The 20,561-nt window shown below is 29.0% G+C and overlaps 2 protein-coding genes across 3 annotated transcripts in view; both read left to right on the plus strand.

Annotated features, from left to right (window-relative positions):
- The first annotated feature begins 657 nt into the window (after positions 1–657).
- Positions 658–3,034, plus strand: LOC136076519 (uncharacterized). Its single transcript, XM_065789870.1, has 2 exons — positions 658–1,645; positions 1,781–3,034. Exons 1-2 carry the CDS (start codon positions 661–663, stop codon positions 1,855–1,857), a joined length of 1,062 nt encoding a protein of 353 aa, XP_065645942.1. The 5' UTR covers positions 658–660; the 3' UTR covers positions 1,858–3,034.
- Positions 3,035–14,345: 11,311 nt separating this feature from the next.
- The window catches only part of LOC101240630 (mitochondrial-processing peptidase subunit alpha), an 85,274-nt gene continuing 79,058 nt past the window's right edge, over positions 14,346–20,561 (plus strand). The window contains exon 1 of one of the 2 annotated variants that reach the window (XM_065790993.1): positions 14,346–14,752. In XM_065790993.1, coding sequence (XP_065647065.1) covers positions 14,509–14,752 — 244 coding nt within the window. In that variant the 5' untranslated portion in view covers positions 14,346–14,508. The remainder of the gene's footprint in view (positions 14,753–20,561) is intronic. The other variant, XM_065790992.1, reaches the window with a different exon arrangement.

Genomic DNA, 20,561 nt, shown 5'->3' on the forward strand with positions numbered 1-20,561 from the left:
TGATTAAATTACCAGAACTTACAAAAATATAGTAACAGATTTCAAAAGAAATTATTAAAAACTTGTTGATTTCGGAGAAATGTTTTATTTTTTTAAAAATATCATAATTTAATTACCATTCCAGTGCGAAAAAACATAAATTACACTAGTTACCATAGCCCATGGCCTACTGTTATTAAACGGCCTGATTTGTTGCATTTTCCGTAAAAAATTAAGAGGCCAGTTTTTTTACGGTTTATTTCTAAAATTTGAATTATGTATGAAAGGTTTATTAACAACAACAACGATAACAATTTATTTACCAGTGAATATAATACAAAGGTGTTGAATAAAATATTGAATTATAATGTTGCAACAATTACTATATAAATATTTGCTTGCATGCATTGGTTTATGCTTTTATAGTCATTTAATATGTAATATATTCTGAACTGATTATTATGTGAATGTATTCTGACTGATTGCCTGCTTCATTATATTCCATTAGAGAGTGGAATAATGAAATAGACACACAGACAGTCTATTATTATTACTGTATATAGTTGAACTGCTTTTTTATGCGATTTTATTTAAGTGGAGATAATTCCAATAACAAATGTAAGTGAACTTTATATTTAAAAATAACTGTGTTACATTTTTTTGATTTGTTTTAGTAATAAAATGGTTAATAAATGTGTTGTTACAAACTGTAAAACTGGTTATTCTAATGGTCCAAAAAAGTCAACATTTCATTTTTCTGAAGAATTTGATTTGCGAGAACGATGGATATACTTTGTTAATAGAAAAGATTGGGCTCCATCAAAATATTCAGCTATTTGTGTGAATCATTTTGATGAAAAATTTATTAATTACGGAAAAAGATGCACCTTGAAATGGAATCTTCTTCTAGTTCCAACTATTCAAACCGATGAAATAAGTGTATCGTCAACTCTAAGGGTTCCAAAGTTGCCCCGAAAAGCACCAACTTTAAGATATTTAGGAAAAGATGAGTTTGAAGATTTTCAAAGTGTTGATAAAATAATTAATCTTGATTCTTTGACAGAACAACATTCTCCACCAGGCTTTACATTTAAAAAAGTTCATGATAGTGTTGTTTATTATAAACTATGTTTTGATGAAAAATCAGGCATTCCAACTATTTTTGAGTCAATAACTGTAAATAAAGATCTTTATGTTTCATTGTCATATAAAGGTTATCATATTTCTTTACCTGAATGGTTTCGTAGTGGTCATAATTGCAAATTAACAAACTGTAGTATGTTAGAAAATTTTCCTGTCTATATTAGAAATAAAGCCAATGATATAAATTCAATTTTGACAGAGTTAAATGAAATTAGATACTATTCTCCTCAAGGCAGACCTCCATATTCTGCATCCATTATACGTTATGCGCTAATTTTACGTCACACTTCAGCACAGTCTTATAAGTTATTGTTAGAACAACTACCTTTACCATCTTTTAGTTTACTTAGAAAAATCCAAAGTGGTGATATAAATGCGTATAAAGCTATAACAGTTTTGTTACAAAAACATTGTGTATCAAGTGATTGTGTGCTTCTTGTGGATGAAATGTATCTGCAGAAATCAGCCCAATATCAAAGTGGGAAATATATTGGTGAAGACTCAGAAAGTAATCTTTATAAAGGTATTGTTGTTTTTATGATTTTGGATGGATTATATCATATCTATTATATGATATAATCCATCCAAAAAATGTTAGGAATAACTTGTTGAATGGAAAAAAATTTGTTTTTTCTTCTTTTTTGTTTGATTTCTTCAGAGACAAAGTTGAAGTTCCAGCTGGTTTTATTACTTGGGATTTGTTTCATAAAGTTTATGAAAAAGATCAATTATTAAATGGAAACTTGAAAAAAGCAAGGAAAATTAATTATCAGGTCACTCATCCTGGAAACAATAAACAAGATGTTAACCTTGCATTAGCAATTTTTGAAGAAACAACTACAGCTGCGATACTAAGTTATTTTCCTGAAAGAAATGATGCAGCACAATTTTTATCATTGTTTCATAAGTTATTTATCACACTTAATTCAAAGCAGATGTTTAATACATCCAATCAGCTCGGCAATGCTGCTGTAAAAGGAGATAAAAAACCCACATTTTATAGAGAAATAGCAAATTGGATTGAAATTTGGTCAACATGTGAATATTTTACTTTAACCAAACAAACTTCTCATGCTCTTATCACAACATTACGTGCAACTGCATCTCTTATTGATGATTTGCTTCAAGAAAGCTATACATTTGTTCTTACTTCCAGGTTACAAAGTGATCCTTTGGAGCTACGCTTTAGTAAGTATAGACAAATGAGCGGTGGTCGATTTCTTGTATGTCTTTTAGAAGTTTGCAACAGTGAAAAGATTTTAGCAGTAAGAAGTCTTCTAAAGGAAGATATTAATTTCTGGGATGAAAATATTTATCAAACATTTGAATACTCTACATTAGAAAACATTATGCAAGATATTAGATTGTTGTCTTCAGAGATATTAGAGTGTCAGCTTTCTGAAAATAGCATGGAAGTTGCTGTTACCATAGCAGGCTACATTGCTAAAAAATTGAAAAAAAGATTTAAATGTCTATCTTGTGGTCAAAAAATGGTTTCTACAGACCAAGATGTTTTTAATAACGAATATCTAAAAATATTATCCAGAGGTGGACTTATATGTCCAAGTTAATCCTTGTCTGATTTTATTTGTCATCTTTTTAGTATTTTAGATATTATTTCTCCTATTCTAATCAAACATTGCAGTTATTCTTTATCAATTAAAAGTTTTGCAGAAGAAATATTTAAGATTTATTATAGCAGTGTTGATTTTACATGCGAGAATCACCAAGAATGGGGAATTAAATATGGATCTCGAATTGTTATTAATATTTTTTATAAGAATTTACAAAAAGAAATTACAGATTCTGTAAGAAAAGATCAGGTAAAAGAGTTTAAAAAAAGACAAAGAACTGATAGCTAATGCTAATAACAGATTTTTTCTCAAATCCTTAATACATATAAAATTACAAACTTTTGTTTTTATTTCCTCATAAGAGTTGTAAGTAGTCTTTGCAATATGTAAGTTTGTTTTAATAGCATTTTAATACATAGCTATTTGAAAGCCTATTTCAGTATTTCATATGCTATCGGAATATACTGAAACAGGGAATCAGTTAGCAAAAAATATTGAATAGCATAATGTAATTACATGATGATAATCTCAAGTATTCCTCGACCATCTTAATAAAATAAACATTTGCCGTAAAAAAACTGGCCTCTTAATTTTTTACGGAAAATGCAACAAATCAGGCCGTATAATAACAGTAGGCCATGCATAGCCTTAATTTATTATTTTTTCTATTTTTTTTTTTTTTTTTTTACGTTAGTTTTTGTACAAAAAAAGGCGTTTTATCGTAAAAAAACATACATTCTTTTACTTTCCTTAGATTTTCTTTAACATTTTCTTAAATAAACTCACAGGATCTACCAAAATGTAACAAAAGATCCCAAAGGAATCAGTGAAAACCTTCTTTTTTTATTTAATTTTAAGTATGTTTTTGTGCAGAAAATAGCTTTTTGTCGTAAAATACATAGATTTCTTTGAATACTTTTTTATATAAACCCACAGAATCTACAAATATATATAAAAAGAGATTTTAAAAGAAATTAGTAAAAAATGTGTTTTTTAATGGTTTTACCTTATTTTTCAAAGTTATGTTTTGTGCAGAAAAAGGCATTTTCTTGTAAAAAGTTCAAAAAGTAAAAAAATATAACAAAATGCTTTAAAAGAAAATGCGAAAACTTTTTTTTTCATTTCAAAGTAAACTTTAAAAGCATTTCAACGTAAACTTAGGTTACCTTGCTTCCCTTTGATTTTTTTTATTAGTTATTTAATTAAATCTACTAAAATATAACATAAGATTCGATAGGAAATCAGTAAAAATATGTTTTTGAAGACTTGGTCTTATTTTGGGGTTTTAAGTAATTTTTCGTTGAGAAAATAGCATTTGACTTAAAAGACCTATATTACTTTGCTTCGCTTAGGTTTATTTTAAATTTTTTTTGAATAAACTAACAGAATCTACAAAAATATAACAAAAAAATTCTAAAAATCAAATAAAAAGTGGGGGTCACGTGTCCCACCTGCCCGCCCGGTCTCGTCGGCTCTGATAATTCGAAGTAGGGTAAAGGAAGGTATGTTCGTGATAAATTAACTAGATGTGTAATTACAAAGTCAATTTCAGTAATTTTACTTAATTACTTTAATTGTTTGATGTACATAGAGTAAAGTTACTAGAATCTATGCAGTTTTGGGATTTTAAGTCCTTTGATTAGTTTTTATAAAAGCTCAAAAGTCATTGAGAAAAGTTAGGTAATTTTGTGATATGATATTTAATTTCGTGATAGTGGTTAGGTAATTTCGTGAATACACAATAATATTTAAATTTATAATTTAAATTATAAATTTAAATATTATTGTGTATTCACGAAATTTAACAAAATTATAAGTTATAAAATAACAGACCTACAAAAAACTCTTAATATAATAACTATAATATTAACCATACTTATATCTGATTAACTTATTTTTCTAAATCACATTCTTGTTGACAACATGTATCACACATAAATACTTCACCAATGTCCTCATATGTTTGACAACTCTCATGATAAGGTACTAAACAATAGGAACACTGCACCCATTTTTTTCCTTTTTTTTTTTTACATCACTGTTGTAACTTTTTTTACAAACACCGCACTCCCAATCATCATCTTTTGAAGCATTTTTATTTTTTTTACTTTTTTTAGAACATACAGGAATAGAATCCTTTGAAGTTAATGGAATAGGTTGATCAGGAGGAGTCAGACACTTTGCACTTGAATCCCTTTTTGGCCTATTAGGGTTAGGTGTGGTTGGCTCTACAGATGGAATAGTTAACAATGTTTGTATAGCAGTATTACTGTGTGGTTGAATTTCTGTACTTTGAATCTCTCTGTTTGTCAATTTTTAATGTCATTATATTTAATAAAACAATTTTTAATGTCATTATATTTAATAAAAGAAACATGATTAAAAATGTAAATTCATTTGAGGTGAAAACGTTAAGAAAATATGTAACTGCGATAAGGAATCATAAGTTATAGGAAGTTAATAAAAAAACAAAAGTTTTACCATTAAATCAAGCATCTTTTCTAGTTTAATATTTAATAAAAATAATTTACTTACCTTAAAACACAAGTCTGGAAATAAAAATGTTGGACAAGTACTCCAAACAAATGTGCTGAACGCACGTTAAATAATGCTAAAGAATGTAAAAACTGATAGTAAACAATTGACGTATCACACGCACCCAACGACTATTTGTGAATCGACAGTAGTACCCCGGGGTACCATTTGACGCAATTTCGATGTTTTTGACTAATAGGTATGTTCGCTACAAATGCCGAGCGAAATATCACGAAATTACATATATCACGAACATACCTTCCTTTACCCTACTTCTTAAATAAACCCACAGAATTAAAAAAAAAATAACAAGAGAATTTAAACAAAATTTGTGGAAACTTTTTGTTCAACAGATTTTTTCGTATTTATCAATTTTAAATAAGTTTTTGTACAGTAAATAGCGTTTTGTCGTAAATAACTCGGGCTCAGTTCCTTTTACTTTACCATTTTTTTCAATAAACCAATTAAATCTACAAATTTAGAAATTAAGATTCCAAAAGAAGTCAGTGAAAATCATGTTTTGTCTCATCAGATTTTGTCTTATTTTCTAATTTTAGGTGAATTTTTGAACAGGAAAAGGTATTTTGATGTTAAAGCATAAATTACTTTACTTCCCTTCAGTTTATTTTCACATTTTTCTAAAAAAATATACAGAATCTAATACAATATAACAAAATACTCTAAAAGAAATCAGTGAAAACTTGCTATTTTGATGATTTTGTACAGAAAAAGGCAATATGTCGAAATAAAAAGGTTAGGTTCCTTTTTTCTCTCTAATTAATTTCAACATTTCCTTGAATTAATTCACAGAATCAACAGAAATATAACAAAAAAAAATTCTAATGAAATCAGTGAAAATCTGTTTTTTAACTTTAAGTGTGTTTTTGTACAGAAAAAAAGCGTTTTATCTAAAAAAACGTATGTTCCTTAGCCTCTCTTAGGTTGTTTTTTTTAACATTGTTTTGAATAAACACACAGAGTCTTCAAAAATATAACAAAAAATTCTGAAAAAACTAAGTAAAGAACAGTTTTTTTAGTTTTATTGTATAATTGAACTACTAGACTAGAAATAAATGGTAAGTCCAGTGTAAAGTTTGCATAAAAAATAAGTGACCAAGTGGGTCAAGTGGAAAAAATAAACATTCACAGGCTAAATGAGTATTATTATCTCCAACACTATCTGTAAAAAGGGAATAATCTCCCATGCAAATTGCATAATCTGCGTATATTCTAAGAAATACGTTAACTGGCACATTATGATTTGCATCAAATCCTTCAAGTGCTGACCATAGTTTTCTGAGAATACCAGGACCAGAAGATTGTACAAAAACGGTTGTTGGATAAACACCTGTATTTGGTTGAAGAGTCTTTTTTTTTAATCCAATGCATGTTAAACTTGAATTCGGTGTTATTCTTAATTCATTAAGATTAAGTGTTTTATTATCAAAATAATTTTTTGAAGCAGCATCATCTGAGCTAGAAGGTTCTGCTACATTTATTAATTTATTAGAGTTCATATTGATATTACTAGTTGCATTATTTTATTCATCTCTCCTAATGAACAAGTTAGTAACTTGAGATATTGTTAAACCATCTACAGCTACAACTGAAGTAGTGTCGCGTCCGAATTTATTAACAGGCATGTTGATAAATTCGGACCCGAATTTATCAACATGCCTGTTGATAAATTTTGTTAACTATATTTTTTTACAAAATTACCATAGATTTTTTTAAAATTACCTTAGATTATTAATAATCTATGGTAATTTTATTCCTTCATCTAGTTTTTTTAAAACATATAAACACAAGTGTCCACAGAATGAAGTGTTCCCAAATTGAACTCTATCACTATTATAATAAACAGGACTTTTTATATAATTAACAACTTCAACTGGTGGTGGTAGTCCATAAGAGTCAAAACTTTTTTATCTCCGTCTTTGACGGAGACCTTGACCTATTTGACCTACTTGACCTATTTACTTGACCTATTTGACCTATTTGACCTCTTTGATCTATAAATTACTTTCTTTTAGTTTGTGTGTCCATATGCCATATACACATTATATACCATCTTCTAAAATAACTCTTTTATCATCTTCTGCGCTTAATGCTACTTTATTTACATCTTCTGTGAAAATTTCATGTAAAAGGGATTTTATGACATTCATTTTCCTAACATGACTTCCATTATTTAATAAACAATCTTTGCAATCTTCATGGGTATTTCTAATGTCATTTTTTAACAACATTTTTCTTATAACATTTCTTAAGGGGTATACTCCCCCATAAATTAAAAAAAAAATCAAAAAAACAAACAAACTGATTTAGATAATCAAATACATGGGGGTTTCAGAAATCAAAATGGTTTTACCTAAAAATATCTATAAATACCAAAACTTTTTGTTTTTGAGAGTTAGGTACAAAAAAGAGAAAATTTGGTACCCCTAAAAAAATCACTTGTAAACCAAAACAACGTATTGATTTCACAAGTTAAAAGCATTTTTGACTTCTTGTTAGACTTGTTAACAATTTATTTTTGGTATATCAAGACTTAAGTTCGTTTTTGTTGATTAGTAGCTCATTTTTTGTCGCATTTTCTTGCCAGAAATTGTATACTTTTTAGTTTTCAAACATGGTTAAAGCTGATTGAATTAAATTAAGAACTAAGCGAGCAGGCAAAAGAAAGAAGATTTTTATTAAAAAAGTTTTACGTAGCAGTGTGAGTGTAAATAATGTAAATTTTCCATCTTTAAGTGTAAATATCGAGTTACCTGTAAATAGTCAAACTGACATCTTCGATACGCCAAGCTCTTCGCAAAGTTGAGGCAGTCATTAGCTCAACATCAAAAAAATATACCAATACTAAAAACAAAGTTCTGACAGGATATAAAATTATTGATTGTTCGATTTTGTCTGATGTTATTAGCGTTTTGAGCTGTCCAACTTGTTTCCAAACGACTTTAGCAATCATTGAAAACAAAAGCAAAAAGCAAGGACTTGCATGTGAACTTTCTATTATTTGTTTAAAGTGTAAATATCAAAATGATTTTTACACTTCTAAGTTGATTAATAAAAAAGGAAACTTTGATATAAACAATCGAACAGTATATACAATGAGGACTCTTGGATTAAGACATTCCGGAATTGAACGGTTTACAACCCTCATGAACATGCCAAAACCAATGACGCCAAAAAACTATGACAAACTTGTTTTGAAAATTACTAATATTACTGAGAAAGTTGCACAGGAAACAATGACTGATGCTGTATCTGATATAAGACTACAGTGTCGAGACATTAATGAGATTCTTGGTGTTGGTGTATCATGTGATGGCACATGGCGTAGGGGATTTTCATCATTGAATGGTGTATTTGCAGCACTCTTAATAGACAGTGGAAAAGTTTTAGATGTTGAGGTGATGAGCCGAATATGCAGAGGGTGCTCCTTAAATCAAAAACTTTCTAAAAAAGATCCTACTGCTTATTCTGAGTGGAGAAATTCCCACATTTGTAAAATGAATTTTGTTGGTTCTGCAGGTGGAATGGAGTGTAAAGGAGCCAGTCGTATTTTCCAGCGATCAATTAATAAACATAAGTTGCAGTACATTAATTTTTTAGGTGATGGAGATAGCAAAAGTTACAATAGTGTCAAGGATGTTTATCCTAATATTAAAGTAAATAAATTAGAATGTGTTGGACACTATCAGAAGCGTGTTGGAACCAGACTCCGGAAATTGAGAAAAAAAGTTAGGGGACTGGGCGGTCGTGGTCGATTGACAGATGCAACAATTGATCGACTGCAAAACTTCTTTGGTGTGGCAATGAGACAGAATACTGGGAATTTAGATGCTATGTAATCAGCAGTGCTTGCTACCCTTTTTCACGTTGCATCATCAAAAGAAAATAATTGGCACTATCCACATTGTCCAACAGGTGCAAGTGGTTGGTGTAAATTTAACAGAGACAAAGCAAATAGCACTAACACCTACAAGCCAGGACCTGGTCAACCTTTAGAGGTTGTATACAAGATCAGTCCTGTGTTTGAAGAGCTCACAAAAGAAGATGAGCTTAAAAAATGTCTGCACGGTAAAACGCAAAATGCAAATGAGTCTTTCCATGGGAAAATTTGGGATCGCATACCAAAAACAAAATATGTCTCGCTGACTTTGCTGAAGTTTGGTGTTTATGATGCTGTTGCCAATTTTAACATTGGGATGAAGTCTTCAATCCTAATATATGAAAAACTGAACATGGTTCCAGGTTTTTATACACTAAACGGTTCTAACGACATAAATAAAACACACATTAAATGGTCGATCTATAAACTAAAACCCGATAACAAGTTGCATCGTCAAAAGTTAAGGGCTAAACAACTGAAGAAAAGTGACAAAACCTCTGAAAAAGAAAGTAAAATATAGTCCAATATATAATGTTACGTATATTTGTAGATCTTTATTCTTTTATTTTCAGTTTTTATGCATTTTCTCAGTTTGAGGTTTTTCAATATGCCGGCCAAAATTCCAAGAGAACCGCTTCAGCGTTTTATCTGAAATTTTCAACAAATTTTCCTTTTTATAAAAGCTGTGTTTTAAACGGAACAGAATTTTTAAATACTTATGAATAAAACAGTATGGCTAATTTAATTTTTCAAAAAATGTACTTTTTTCTATTGTCAACTTTAGAGCACAAGTCTTCAGGCCCAGAACCTTTTTTTAAAAAATCTGTTCTGTTTAAAACACTCATTAACCTATTCTAATTGTGTTTCCAAAGTTTCATTCAGCCTTTTTCTATTAGTTTTTGCTAAAACTTGGCCAGCGCAAATCTTATTTTTTGCTTATTTTTGGGGTTTTTTACAGTTACTACAGCAACCGTTGACCAATTTTTTTAATTTTTTTTTAATTTTCTACATTTATGCTATGGTTAATCATTTTATGTCAAAAGTTGTTATTAATTGTCAATATTTAAAAATGGGGAAGTATACCCCTTAACTCATTTACATTTTTGATATCTTTGATGACTTTTATTAAAATCACTTGTATCAAATTTGCTTTCAACATCATTAGCAATATCGGCATAAAAGTCTTCTATTTTAATTTTGTATGCTAAAGAATGTGTCTGTGAATAATAGTTTTGCTCTATCAGAATATTTTTCCTTTATGTAATCATAATGAAATTCGTACATTAGAGTTTTGCTCAAATTTAATATACACATTCCTAAGTAAATTGGTTTGGCATATTTTAATTTTGTTTTTTTCATATGTATTGGTATTAAGTTTTCATTAAATATTGTTCTACTTTCAAAGATAGGTTTACTCTTTTCTTGTATAAACTCACGGAATCAACAGAGATATAACAAATGATTTCAGAAAAAATCAGTTAAAAGCTGCATTTAAAACAATTCTGTTTAACTTTTTTAATTTAGGTTACTTTGCTACCCTCAGAGGCGATTTTACGAAGAGGTGTGGGTTGGCATTCCACCCCCCAAAGAAGATGATTTTCAAGTTATAGTCGGTTTTTTACAATTTTAGTTGGCTAGTCAGGTATTTGTAAACAATCGGTTCGGTAAATTTTAGTTTTGAGGACATTTTGACGTAAACAACTTAGGTTTCTTTGCTTGCCTCAGACTTGTTTTAATATTTTCCTGAATCAACCCACAGAATTTACAAAATTATAATATAAAATTCATAAAAAAATTAGTGAATGCTTGTTGATTTGAAAATTTTGTCTTATTTTTTTAATTTTAGGTATGTACATAAAAAGCATTTTAAATTAAAAAACTTTGATTCTTTACTTCCCTTGTGTTTTTTCAACATTTTCTTGAATAAACCCACAGAATCTACAAAAATAAAACAAAATTGTTATGAAAAAATTTGTGATAATTTGTTTTTTTAAAGAGAATTTTTTTGCTCAGATAAAGGCATTTTGACGTAAAAAACTTTGGTTCCTTTTCTATACTTAAGTTTTTTTTAACATATTGTTAAAAAAACCTAAAGAGTCTACAAAATTTTAACAAAATATGCCACAAGATATAAGTGTAAACAGGTTTTTTTGAAGACTTTGTCTTATTTTGCAAATGTAAATTTTATGTTTGGGAATAAGTTTGTTCGGTTTTTTTCAAAGAGCTTTTTTTAAACAAAAAACAATGATTATAACAGTAATTTAATCAATTATGTATTTGCCGTTACTGTTTACAACCTCCTTCCACCTCTCGACCAATTTGTTGACGCCGTTCTGCGAAATATCGCCCGGTCTCATGCCGAAGAAGTTGTTGAGACAGTTTTTGAGGTCCTCTTTGCCGTCGAAGTTAACACCCCTCATTTGATTCAACAAGGAGTGGAAAAGATGATAAAATGTTGGCGCCAGGTCCAGAGAGTACGGTGGATGATGAAGAACTTCCCATTCAAGCTGTTGGAGTGCGGTTTTGACGACTTGTGCAACATCTGTCTGGCGTTGTTATGGAGCAAGATGACTTGGCATTGTTGGTCAGGTCTTTTCAGTCGCATAGCTTCATTTACGCGGCGTAGTTGTGCAATGTAGAGCTTCTTGTTGACCGTTGCGTTCCTTTCAAGCATTTCCCAGTGTATAATGCTTTTCTGTCCGACTAAACACGGATCATGGTCTTTTTAGGGTGGTGATCTTGCTTGACTTTGAGCGTCGGCATGTCTCCTGGGGCCAACCACTCCTCTTTTTGTTTTATATTGACAAACAGGCACCATTTCTAATCTCCCGTGGCAATTCGGTACAAAAAATGCTGTTTATGGTTGCGTGTTGCTCGATGGCGCGCAAGGTGTTGAGCAGCGATTTGAAGACAATTTTCTTTGTTGACTTCGTTAAGCTAGTAAGGCACCCAGGCTTCTAGCTTTTTAGCAAATCCCATTGAATGAAAATGATTGAGGATTGTCTTATGATCACAGCTCATTTTTTGGCCAATTCATGACTTGTTTAGCGACCATCTTCCTTCAAAAGTGCCTTGAGATGCTCCCCATCGAATTCTGGGGGGTGTCCGCTGCGAGGTATATCTTCGAGGTCAACGTCGTTGTTTTTGAACTTCGCATTTCTGTACTGCACGCTCAACTATTACACTTACTCCATACACGTTGCACGAGCGGCTTCAGCTGCTTTTTGACTGCGATGAAAAGCGAAGAAAAGTAGGTGTCAATTATGATGAATTTTGCCACCTGGGTATTCCATTTCTAAGGGCAGAAAATAGAAAAACTAAAAATATTTGAGAAAACAAATAACACAGTTCTGTAGAGCAGAAAAGGCACTGCCTAATGAATACAAACAATTTACTCAACAACAAATATATCCTTCAGGTAATCCTCTTTGAAAAAAACCGAACGAACTTATTCCCCAACCCAATAATTTTTTGTATAGAAAAAGACAGTTTGATGTAAAATACTTAGTTTCCTTTGCTTTGCTCAAATTTTTTTTTATTAAATCAACAGATTCTACAAAAATATAACAAAAGATTTTTTAAAAAATTAGTGAAAACTTGTTGTTTTGAAGACTCTTCCTTATTTTTTAATTTAAATGATTTTTTCTCACAGAAAAAACATTTTGACGTAATGAACTTAGGCTCTTTTGCTTCACTCAGATTTATTTCAACTTTTTTTCTAATAAACCCACAGAATTAACAAAAATATTCAAATGATGAAAAAAAAATCAGTGAAACGTATTTTTTTGATGTTTTTGTTTGTTTGTTTTTATTTGAAGTATCTTTTTATTCACAAAATGGCATTTTGACGTTAAAAACTTAAGTTCCAATTCTTCCCTCTTTCTTGAATAAACCCACAGATTTTACAAGCATAGCCAAAGATTCTAAAAAATCAGTGACGGATCAAGGGGGGGGGAAGGAGGATAAGTTGTCTGTATTCCTCTCCCCCCTCTTCCTCTTTCCCAATCTCCCGCACCCCTATCACCAGAATCTGATAGGCCTACAATAACTTTGAAATAAAGTTCGTTTTTTTATTTTCTTAGGAAACGCACATTTAGTGCAAAAGTCTTAAATATTTCATTACCAACCCCCTTCCTCTCTTTACACCACAAATTCCTGGATCCGTTAATAAAGGATTTTTAAAAGTTTAGGAACATTTTGGTGCAAAAATTAATACCTGCCTCTGAGAATAGTTTCATTTTAAATCTTACTTAAATTTTACATAATTAAAAAGTAAAGGATGCTTAGTACAGTATGCATTATACTGTTAACCTAAATGGATAAAATAGAAAGCAAAATAATAATTTTAAATATAAATATTGCTCAGGTTGAAGCATTTAATAAAAAAAATCATAAAAAAGAAATAAAAACAACATATTAGATTTAAATGAAATAAGAATCAAATTCATGAAATAGGTTGTATAAATATATATATATATATATATATATATATATATATATATATATATATATATATATATATATATATATATATATATATATATATATATATATATATATATATATATATTTATATATTATAATTAGCTTATTTATATATTAATTATTTATAATTTAATTATATATTTATAATTAGTTTTTTAAAAATTAGTATAAGATTTTGCTTTTTAAATTTACATAAATCGACTGACAAATAGGGATTAGCGCAATTAAATGTACATGTATCGACTGAAAAATAGTGATTAGCCCAATTAAATGTATCAGAAAATGATGCGCTCAGCATTTTTTAACAGTTTTGGTGTACATTGTTGATAGAAACCAGACTTTTTTTTAAATCACCTTTGAAAAAGATTTTAATTATAACCGAGTATGAAAAAAATGGCCAATATTAGTGTTTTTTAGTGTAATTTTTTAAACTTCAACAGCAAATTAGAGCACTTTCTGTTGATTTCAGACCTCAGTTTTTATACGATTCTTAATCAGCATAAAATTCTCTATCATAATCAGCAATAAAAATAAAAAGGGGGTGGGGGGGGGGAGAACTGCAGTAGCAGTTTCTCCATTTGGACCAAATTTTGTATTTCTTAAAAAAAAGCTTTGGGAATTTTCAAGGCAAAAAAATAATTTTCAAGGCGTGAAAAAATTGCATATATGCAATTCTAGTTCCGGCCGGAATTCTAGGCGGATTTTTATTAACAGTCCCGGGTAATCTAATCAGAATTTAAAATTACCCTTTCGGTACACTTTTTTACTTTTGGCGGTCAACTTACTCTAATGGTGGACAATCTACTCCGGAATAAATGTCTTATGGTCAGTTAATTCCAACTGACAGATGTGAAAGATCTTAAATAATATTGCTCAAATGTAAATTGTTCCAAAATGGCCGCAATGTTTTTAAAGTCTAAAAGCAATTCTCTACAATTCATTAGCCTGATTTTTACTTGCAAACGATCAGTTTCATTTGATAAAATACCACCGTTGACTGTACCTTTTTTTAATGAAAATGTTTTTTCAAAATATGCCTTAAGTTCACAAAAGCTAAAAAATGTTAAATTTACAACCCTTCAAAATGGTCTAAAAGTTGCATCTGAAGATTCATTTGGACAGTTTTGCACCATTGGAGGTAAAGTCTTTTGAAATTTAAAATACGAAAGAGTAAATAGCAAATCACATATATATATATATATATATATATATATATATATATATATATATATATATATATATATATATATATATATATATATATATATATATATATATATATAATATAATATATATAATATATATATATATATATATATATATATATATATATACATATATATATATATATATATGTATATATATATATATATATATATATATATATATATATATATATATATATATATATATATATATATACATATCTATATATACATATCTATATATATATATATATATATATATATATATATATATATATATATATATATATATATATATATATATATATATATATATATATATGCTTATGACGTAGCTATAATAACCCAAAATTCGGTCTAATCTTCTATCTTCCTAAAGTTCTTTCCTAAAGATGACAAGTATGGGAAAACAATATTGAGCCCTTATTGTATATATATATGTATATATACATATATATATATATATATATATATATATATATATATATATATATATCAGGGTGTTAGCCAGGAAAAAAATTCATACAGCTTTTTAGCAAAATTTGGAATTTAGGTGCCGCCAAAAAAAAATAAAAAAAGGTCATTACATTCTGACATTTAAAAAAGTAGATACAATTTTTTAGAAACAATTAGTTTTCAATAAAAATTTTCTATTTTTGCTCGGTATTCATAGGAATATTTTTCTATTTTATATTTCAGGAATATTTTTATATTTTATAAATGTTTAATTCTAATTATTCAACTTGTTTCATTTTGAGCAATCTTCCTCAGTTTTCATTTTTAAATCACTTATCTCCTTTGTTTAATATAAAAAAAAAAAGGTCATTACATTCTGACATTTAAAAAAGTAGATACAATTTTTTAGAAACAATTAATTTTCAATAAAAATTTTCTGTTTTTGCTCGGTATTCATAGGAATATTTTTCTATTTTATATTTCAGGAATATTTTTATATTTTATAAATGTTTAATTCTAATTATTCAACTTGTTTCATTTTGAGCAATCTTCCTCAGTTTTCATTTTTAAATCGCTTATCTCCTTTGTTTAATATTGTAGAGAGAAAACAAGAACAAAAGACAATTGTTTGCAATTATTTAATGAATGAATTAATAAATTTATTCGTTGAAACTTTGATCTAGTTTAATTGCGTGCATCCCTTTTAAATACAGTTTTAAAAGGTTTAAACGATTAGTTACATATATTGTCTTCTGTTATTTTTATTTTCATTTTTAAATTATAAATGTAAAAAAAATGCTAAATAGTATTTATTTTTTAACAAAACATTTTTGACGATTTTCAAGAGCCTCTTGTAACTTTTTAACTCGCTATAACAACTTTATACATATATATATATATATATATATATATATATATATATATATATATATATATATATATATATATATATATATATATATATATATATATATATATATATATATATATATATATATGCTTATGACGTAGCTATAATAACCCAAAATTTGGCCTAATCTTCAATCTTTTTAAAAATTCAAGAGCCTTATATAAATATGCCATTCGTTTCTGCAAAAAAAAAAGAAGATACTGTAAAAGCAGAAAAGCTTGCTATACCAGTTTCTGGTCTATCGTGACTTGTATTCGCAGTGATAAATGAAGTCTTCCGTCTTCTATTGACTCTGCCTCAGGTCCTGGTAATGTATGTCACATGTGGTATAATACCTATTCCACTCTGTTTAACTCAGTCAAGGCAACATGCAATATAAATGACAACTTTGTAGTTAAACACTGTAATCTTCTTAAGGATGATACCTATCTTGTCATTCCTGATGAAGTCCAATCTATCATAAGTCGTATGTCCTGTGGAAAAGCAGCTGACCATTTTGGACTTCAGTTATAGCATTATCTCTATGTTAGCCCAAATTACTTTAATATTTTGTCTTTGTGTTTTTCCTCCATGCTTTGCCATGGATACATGCCTATTGGTGCTTCACACTCTGTTATTTTTGCTATGGTTAAAGATAAGAATGGTGGCATCTCCGATTCTGCTAATTATTGTCCAATTGCCTTGGTGACAATTTTCTCCAAGATTTTGGAACATATTTTTGTCTCACACATTAATGAAAGTTTCACTAGGACTCCCAACCAATTTGGATTTAAAAAAACCATAACACTTTTGTGCCAGTTCTTATTTTAAAAGATATTTTAAATTTTTACCTATCACATGTCTCAAATATGCATGTGGCATTTATTGACATAAGTAAAGTCTTTGATAGAGTTCGCTTTGATACACAATTTACGAAACTATCTAAAATTATCTCTGGTGTAACTTTACGCTTACTCATTTTCTGGTATGTTGGTCAAACAGCTCAGATCCTTTAGGGTGGAATACTATCTAAAACATTTAATTTCAGTAATGGAATGCAACAAGGAGGTGTACTGTCTCCTCTTCTATTTAATATATATTAATGATCTTAGTGTTTTACTCAATAAAACTACCGTAGGCTGTTGCTTGGGTCCTTCTCTTGTTAACCATCTTCTTTATGCTGATGATATGTCCTGTGTGCACCCTCAGCCAAAGTTCTCCAGATCTTACTTGACTTATGCTCCAGTTATGCTGTGAAACATAGTAATAGTAATAGTATATAAGTTGCAAATAGGATACAGATCCTATTAAAGTCATATAATGACTATAGGCAACATCAATTGAACTGTCAAGCATTCGTTTAAATTCGTTAGTCGAGGAACAGTTAACTGTTGCATCATTGAGTGCATTCCAATGCTTAGCAACACGATTACTAAAAAAATAATATCGTGGATCGCAATTTCTGTTAAATTCGCGTACAAACTGTTCTTGTTGACCACATCAAGCTGGACGTATAATTGGTTCATTGTGCCAATTAATGATGGTAAGACCTTTTTCAATTTTAAACTTTTGAATCAAGTCACCTCTTATTCTACGATCCTCCAGTTTTTGAATTTGAAATAAGATACATCTATCTGTGTAACAAAGATGTTTGCATATAGTTGGGACTTTTGTGGATCGTCTTTGAATTTTCTCAATAATCTTTATATCTTTCATTAAATAAGGTGACCAAGCACTGATTGCATATTCCAGGTTAGGTCTGACATGTTTTGTATAACTTAGTCCATAACATTAAATCCCTTGATATAAATGTTTTTTTTAACATATTAAGCATTCTGTTAGCTTTATTACTAGCATGAATAACTTGATTAAAATATTTAGCATTACTTGAAACAAATATACCAAGATCTTTTTCTACATCTGATTTTTCTAAATCGTAATTTAAATAGTTGGTTGTATCTTGAAGTGAATAGTTTGAGCGTGGGTTGTTACTTCCCATATGCATAACTTTACATTTTTCTAGGTTCAGCTTCATCAACCAAACTTTTGTCCATTCAGTGATTTTATTTAAATCAGTTTGAATGTCAGTGGTATCATTAAGAATATTTTTTACTCGTAGCTCATTCATTAGTTTCGAATCATCTGCATATAGTTTACTGACACATTTTAAATTGTCTGGCAAGTCATTGATGTAAATTATAAAAAGTATTGGGCCTAAAACTGAGCCTTGTGGGACACCGCTAGTAACGTGAGCCCAATCAGATATGTGTTCTCCAAGTACTACTCTCTGTTTTCTATTAGTCTTTAATCCAATCAAGAAGGTCTCTAACTATTCTATAAGCTTTAAGCTTGATGATTAATAATTTGTGAGAGATTGTGTCAAAAGCTTTTGAAAAGTCCAGATATACCACATCTACTGCATTTTTGTTAGCTAAGCATTTTGTAATATAATCATTGGATTCTAATAAGTTTGTAACACATGCTTTATTCTTTACGAAACCATGTTGAGATTGAGATATTAAATTTAGTTTTGAGAGATGATTTACAATGTCATTGGTTACTAAGCTTTCCATTAATTAACATGGAATAGATGTTAGAGAAACTGGTCTATAATTACTTGGTTCATTGGTATCACCTTTTTTAAATAGTGGAGTAACATTTGCATTGCGCCATGCATGAGGAATCGATCTTTCTGATAGTGATTTGTTGTATATAATTGTTAGAGGTAAAGATAATACATTAGCACATTGTTTTAATATCATTGGGTGGACATTGTCCGGTCCGGTTGTTTTATTTGGATTTAAATTTTTTAATTTATTTTTGATCTCATCTATTGAAAAATGAAGGCTTGATAAACGCTCAGTTGTACGATTTGAAAGTAGTGGAGAATCTTTGTTAACTGAATTATTGTTGAAGACTGATTTGAATTGATCATTTAATGTGTCAGCAATGAATCTACCATCTGTCCCAGTAACTCCATATTTATTTCGAATTGATTTGATGCTTTGTTTGATTTTGCGTATTTCCACTTTGAAGATTGATTTTTACGCCATAATCTATTTTTTTTATTTATGAGGATTAAAAGTGTACGATTGAGCCAAAGAGGTTTGTTTTTATTTTTACATATCACTTTTGGTACAAACATATTTGTTATGTAATTATAATGATTCAAAAATAAGTTGTAACTGTCATTTATATTTAAGTTGCTTAACTCTTTTAACCAATCTATATTTTGAAAACATTTAATGATAGAATTGAAATCACTTTTATGGTAATTGTACTTGAATGTTAAATAACTAGTTTTATCTTTATTACTTGATAAATCATAATTAAATTTTAGTACCAAATGGCCTTGACTAGCTAATCCAAGTGGTGGTAAATTTTCTATGTGTTTGATTCTGTCTGATGATTCAGTTATGACCAGGTCCAATATATTTTTTAGCATTTTATTTTTTTGGATGAATGTTGGAAATGTTACATTTTGAATGATGTTTATATTGTTAATAAGATCTACAACTCTAGCACCAATGCTGTTTTATATCCATTAACTTGAACAGAACCATCTTCATACCATTTGATGTATGGAAAATTGAAATCACCACATATGAGTATACCGGTATATATTTTTCTGTTTAACTCTATTTTTGCTGTTTGTATACTCTGAATTATTTCATCGTCAGCTTGGTTTGACCTTTCAATGTTAGTGTTATTTGATTTTTCGTCATTATAAATAATTTTTGATTTTAACGGTGGACGATAAATACAGCGAAGCTTAATAGTTTCGTTTCCATACTTGATAAGGCACCAAATTTGTTCAGATTTTGTAACATTCATTGAAGAGTTTTTTATTTCAAATAATGATATATTGTCATGAACATATATTGCTACACCACCGCCATTATTTGTGTTTAAAATATTGTCGTTTCTGTTAAATTTGTGTAAATAATAATTTTCAATATTCACTAAAGAATCTTCTTTGAACCAAGTTTCAGTGATAAATATAATATGAGGTTTGTATGTTGAAGCTAATAATGGTAATTCAATTACTTTATCTGAATTTAATGAGGTAGCATTTGTATAAAGGCATTTTAATTGGTTATTATTTTCATTGTTTAATGTTTTTTGATTTGCTTGACATATATTGTTTTTATTACTTTTTGAAAATGTATATTTGTTAGTGTATTTTTTATGTTTTTTTGAGCATAGTATTAATCTGCTACTACTCTTATTGGGATGGGTGGTAATCAATTCGTCTAAGTTCTCCATTTCTGATTCCATAGTAGAACTTTTTTCCATTTCTCTCACCGAAGCGAAGCCTCTCTTCAGAGCCATTTACTACATTAGGAAGTTCTTTATTTTTATTATTTCTTTCTTCTCTTAGTGTACGTTCAAATGCT

Source organism: Hydra vulgaris, chromosome 02, assembly GCF_038396675.1.
Source record: "Hydra vulgaris chromosome 02, alternate assembly HydraT2T_AEP".
NCBI classification, from domain to species: domain Eukaryota; kingdom Metazoa; phylum Cnidaria; class Hydrozoa; order Anthoathecata; family Hydridae; genus Hydra; species Hydra vulgaris.

Bases quoted from the DNA above. Each gene is read 5' to 3' on its own strand.
- LOC136076519 (XM_065789870.1), top strand. From the start codon at position 661: ATGGTTAATAAATGTGTTGTTACAAACTGTAAAACTGGTTATTCTAAT. The intron at 1,646-1,780 runs GTATTGTTGTTT...TGATTTCTTCAG, and splicing joins AGAAAGTAATCTTTATAAAG to AGACAAAGTTGAAGTTCCAG.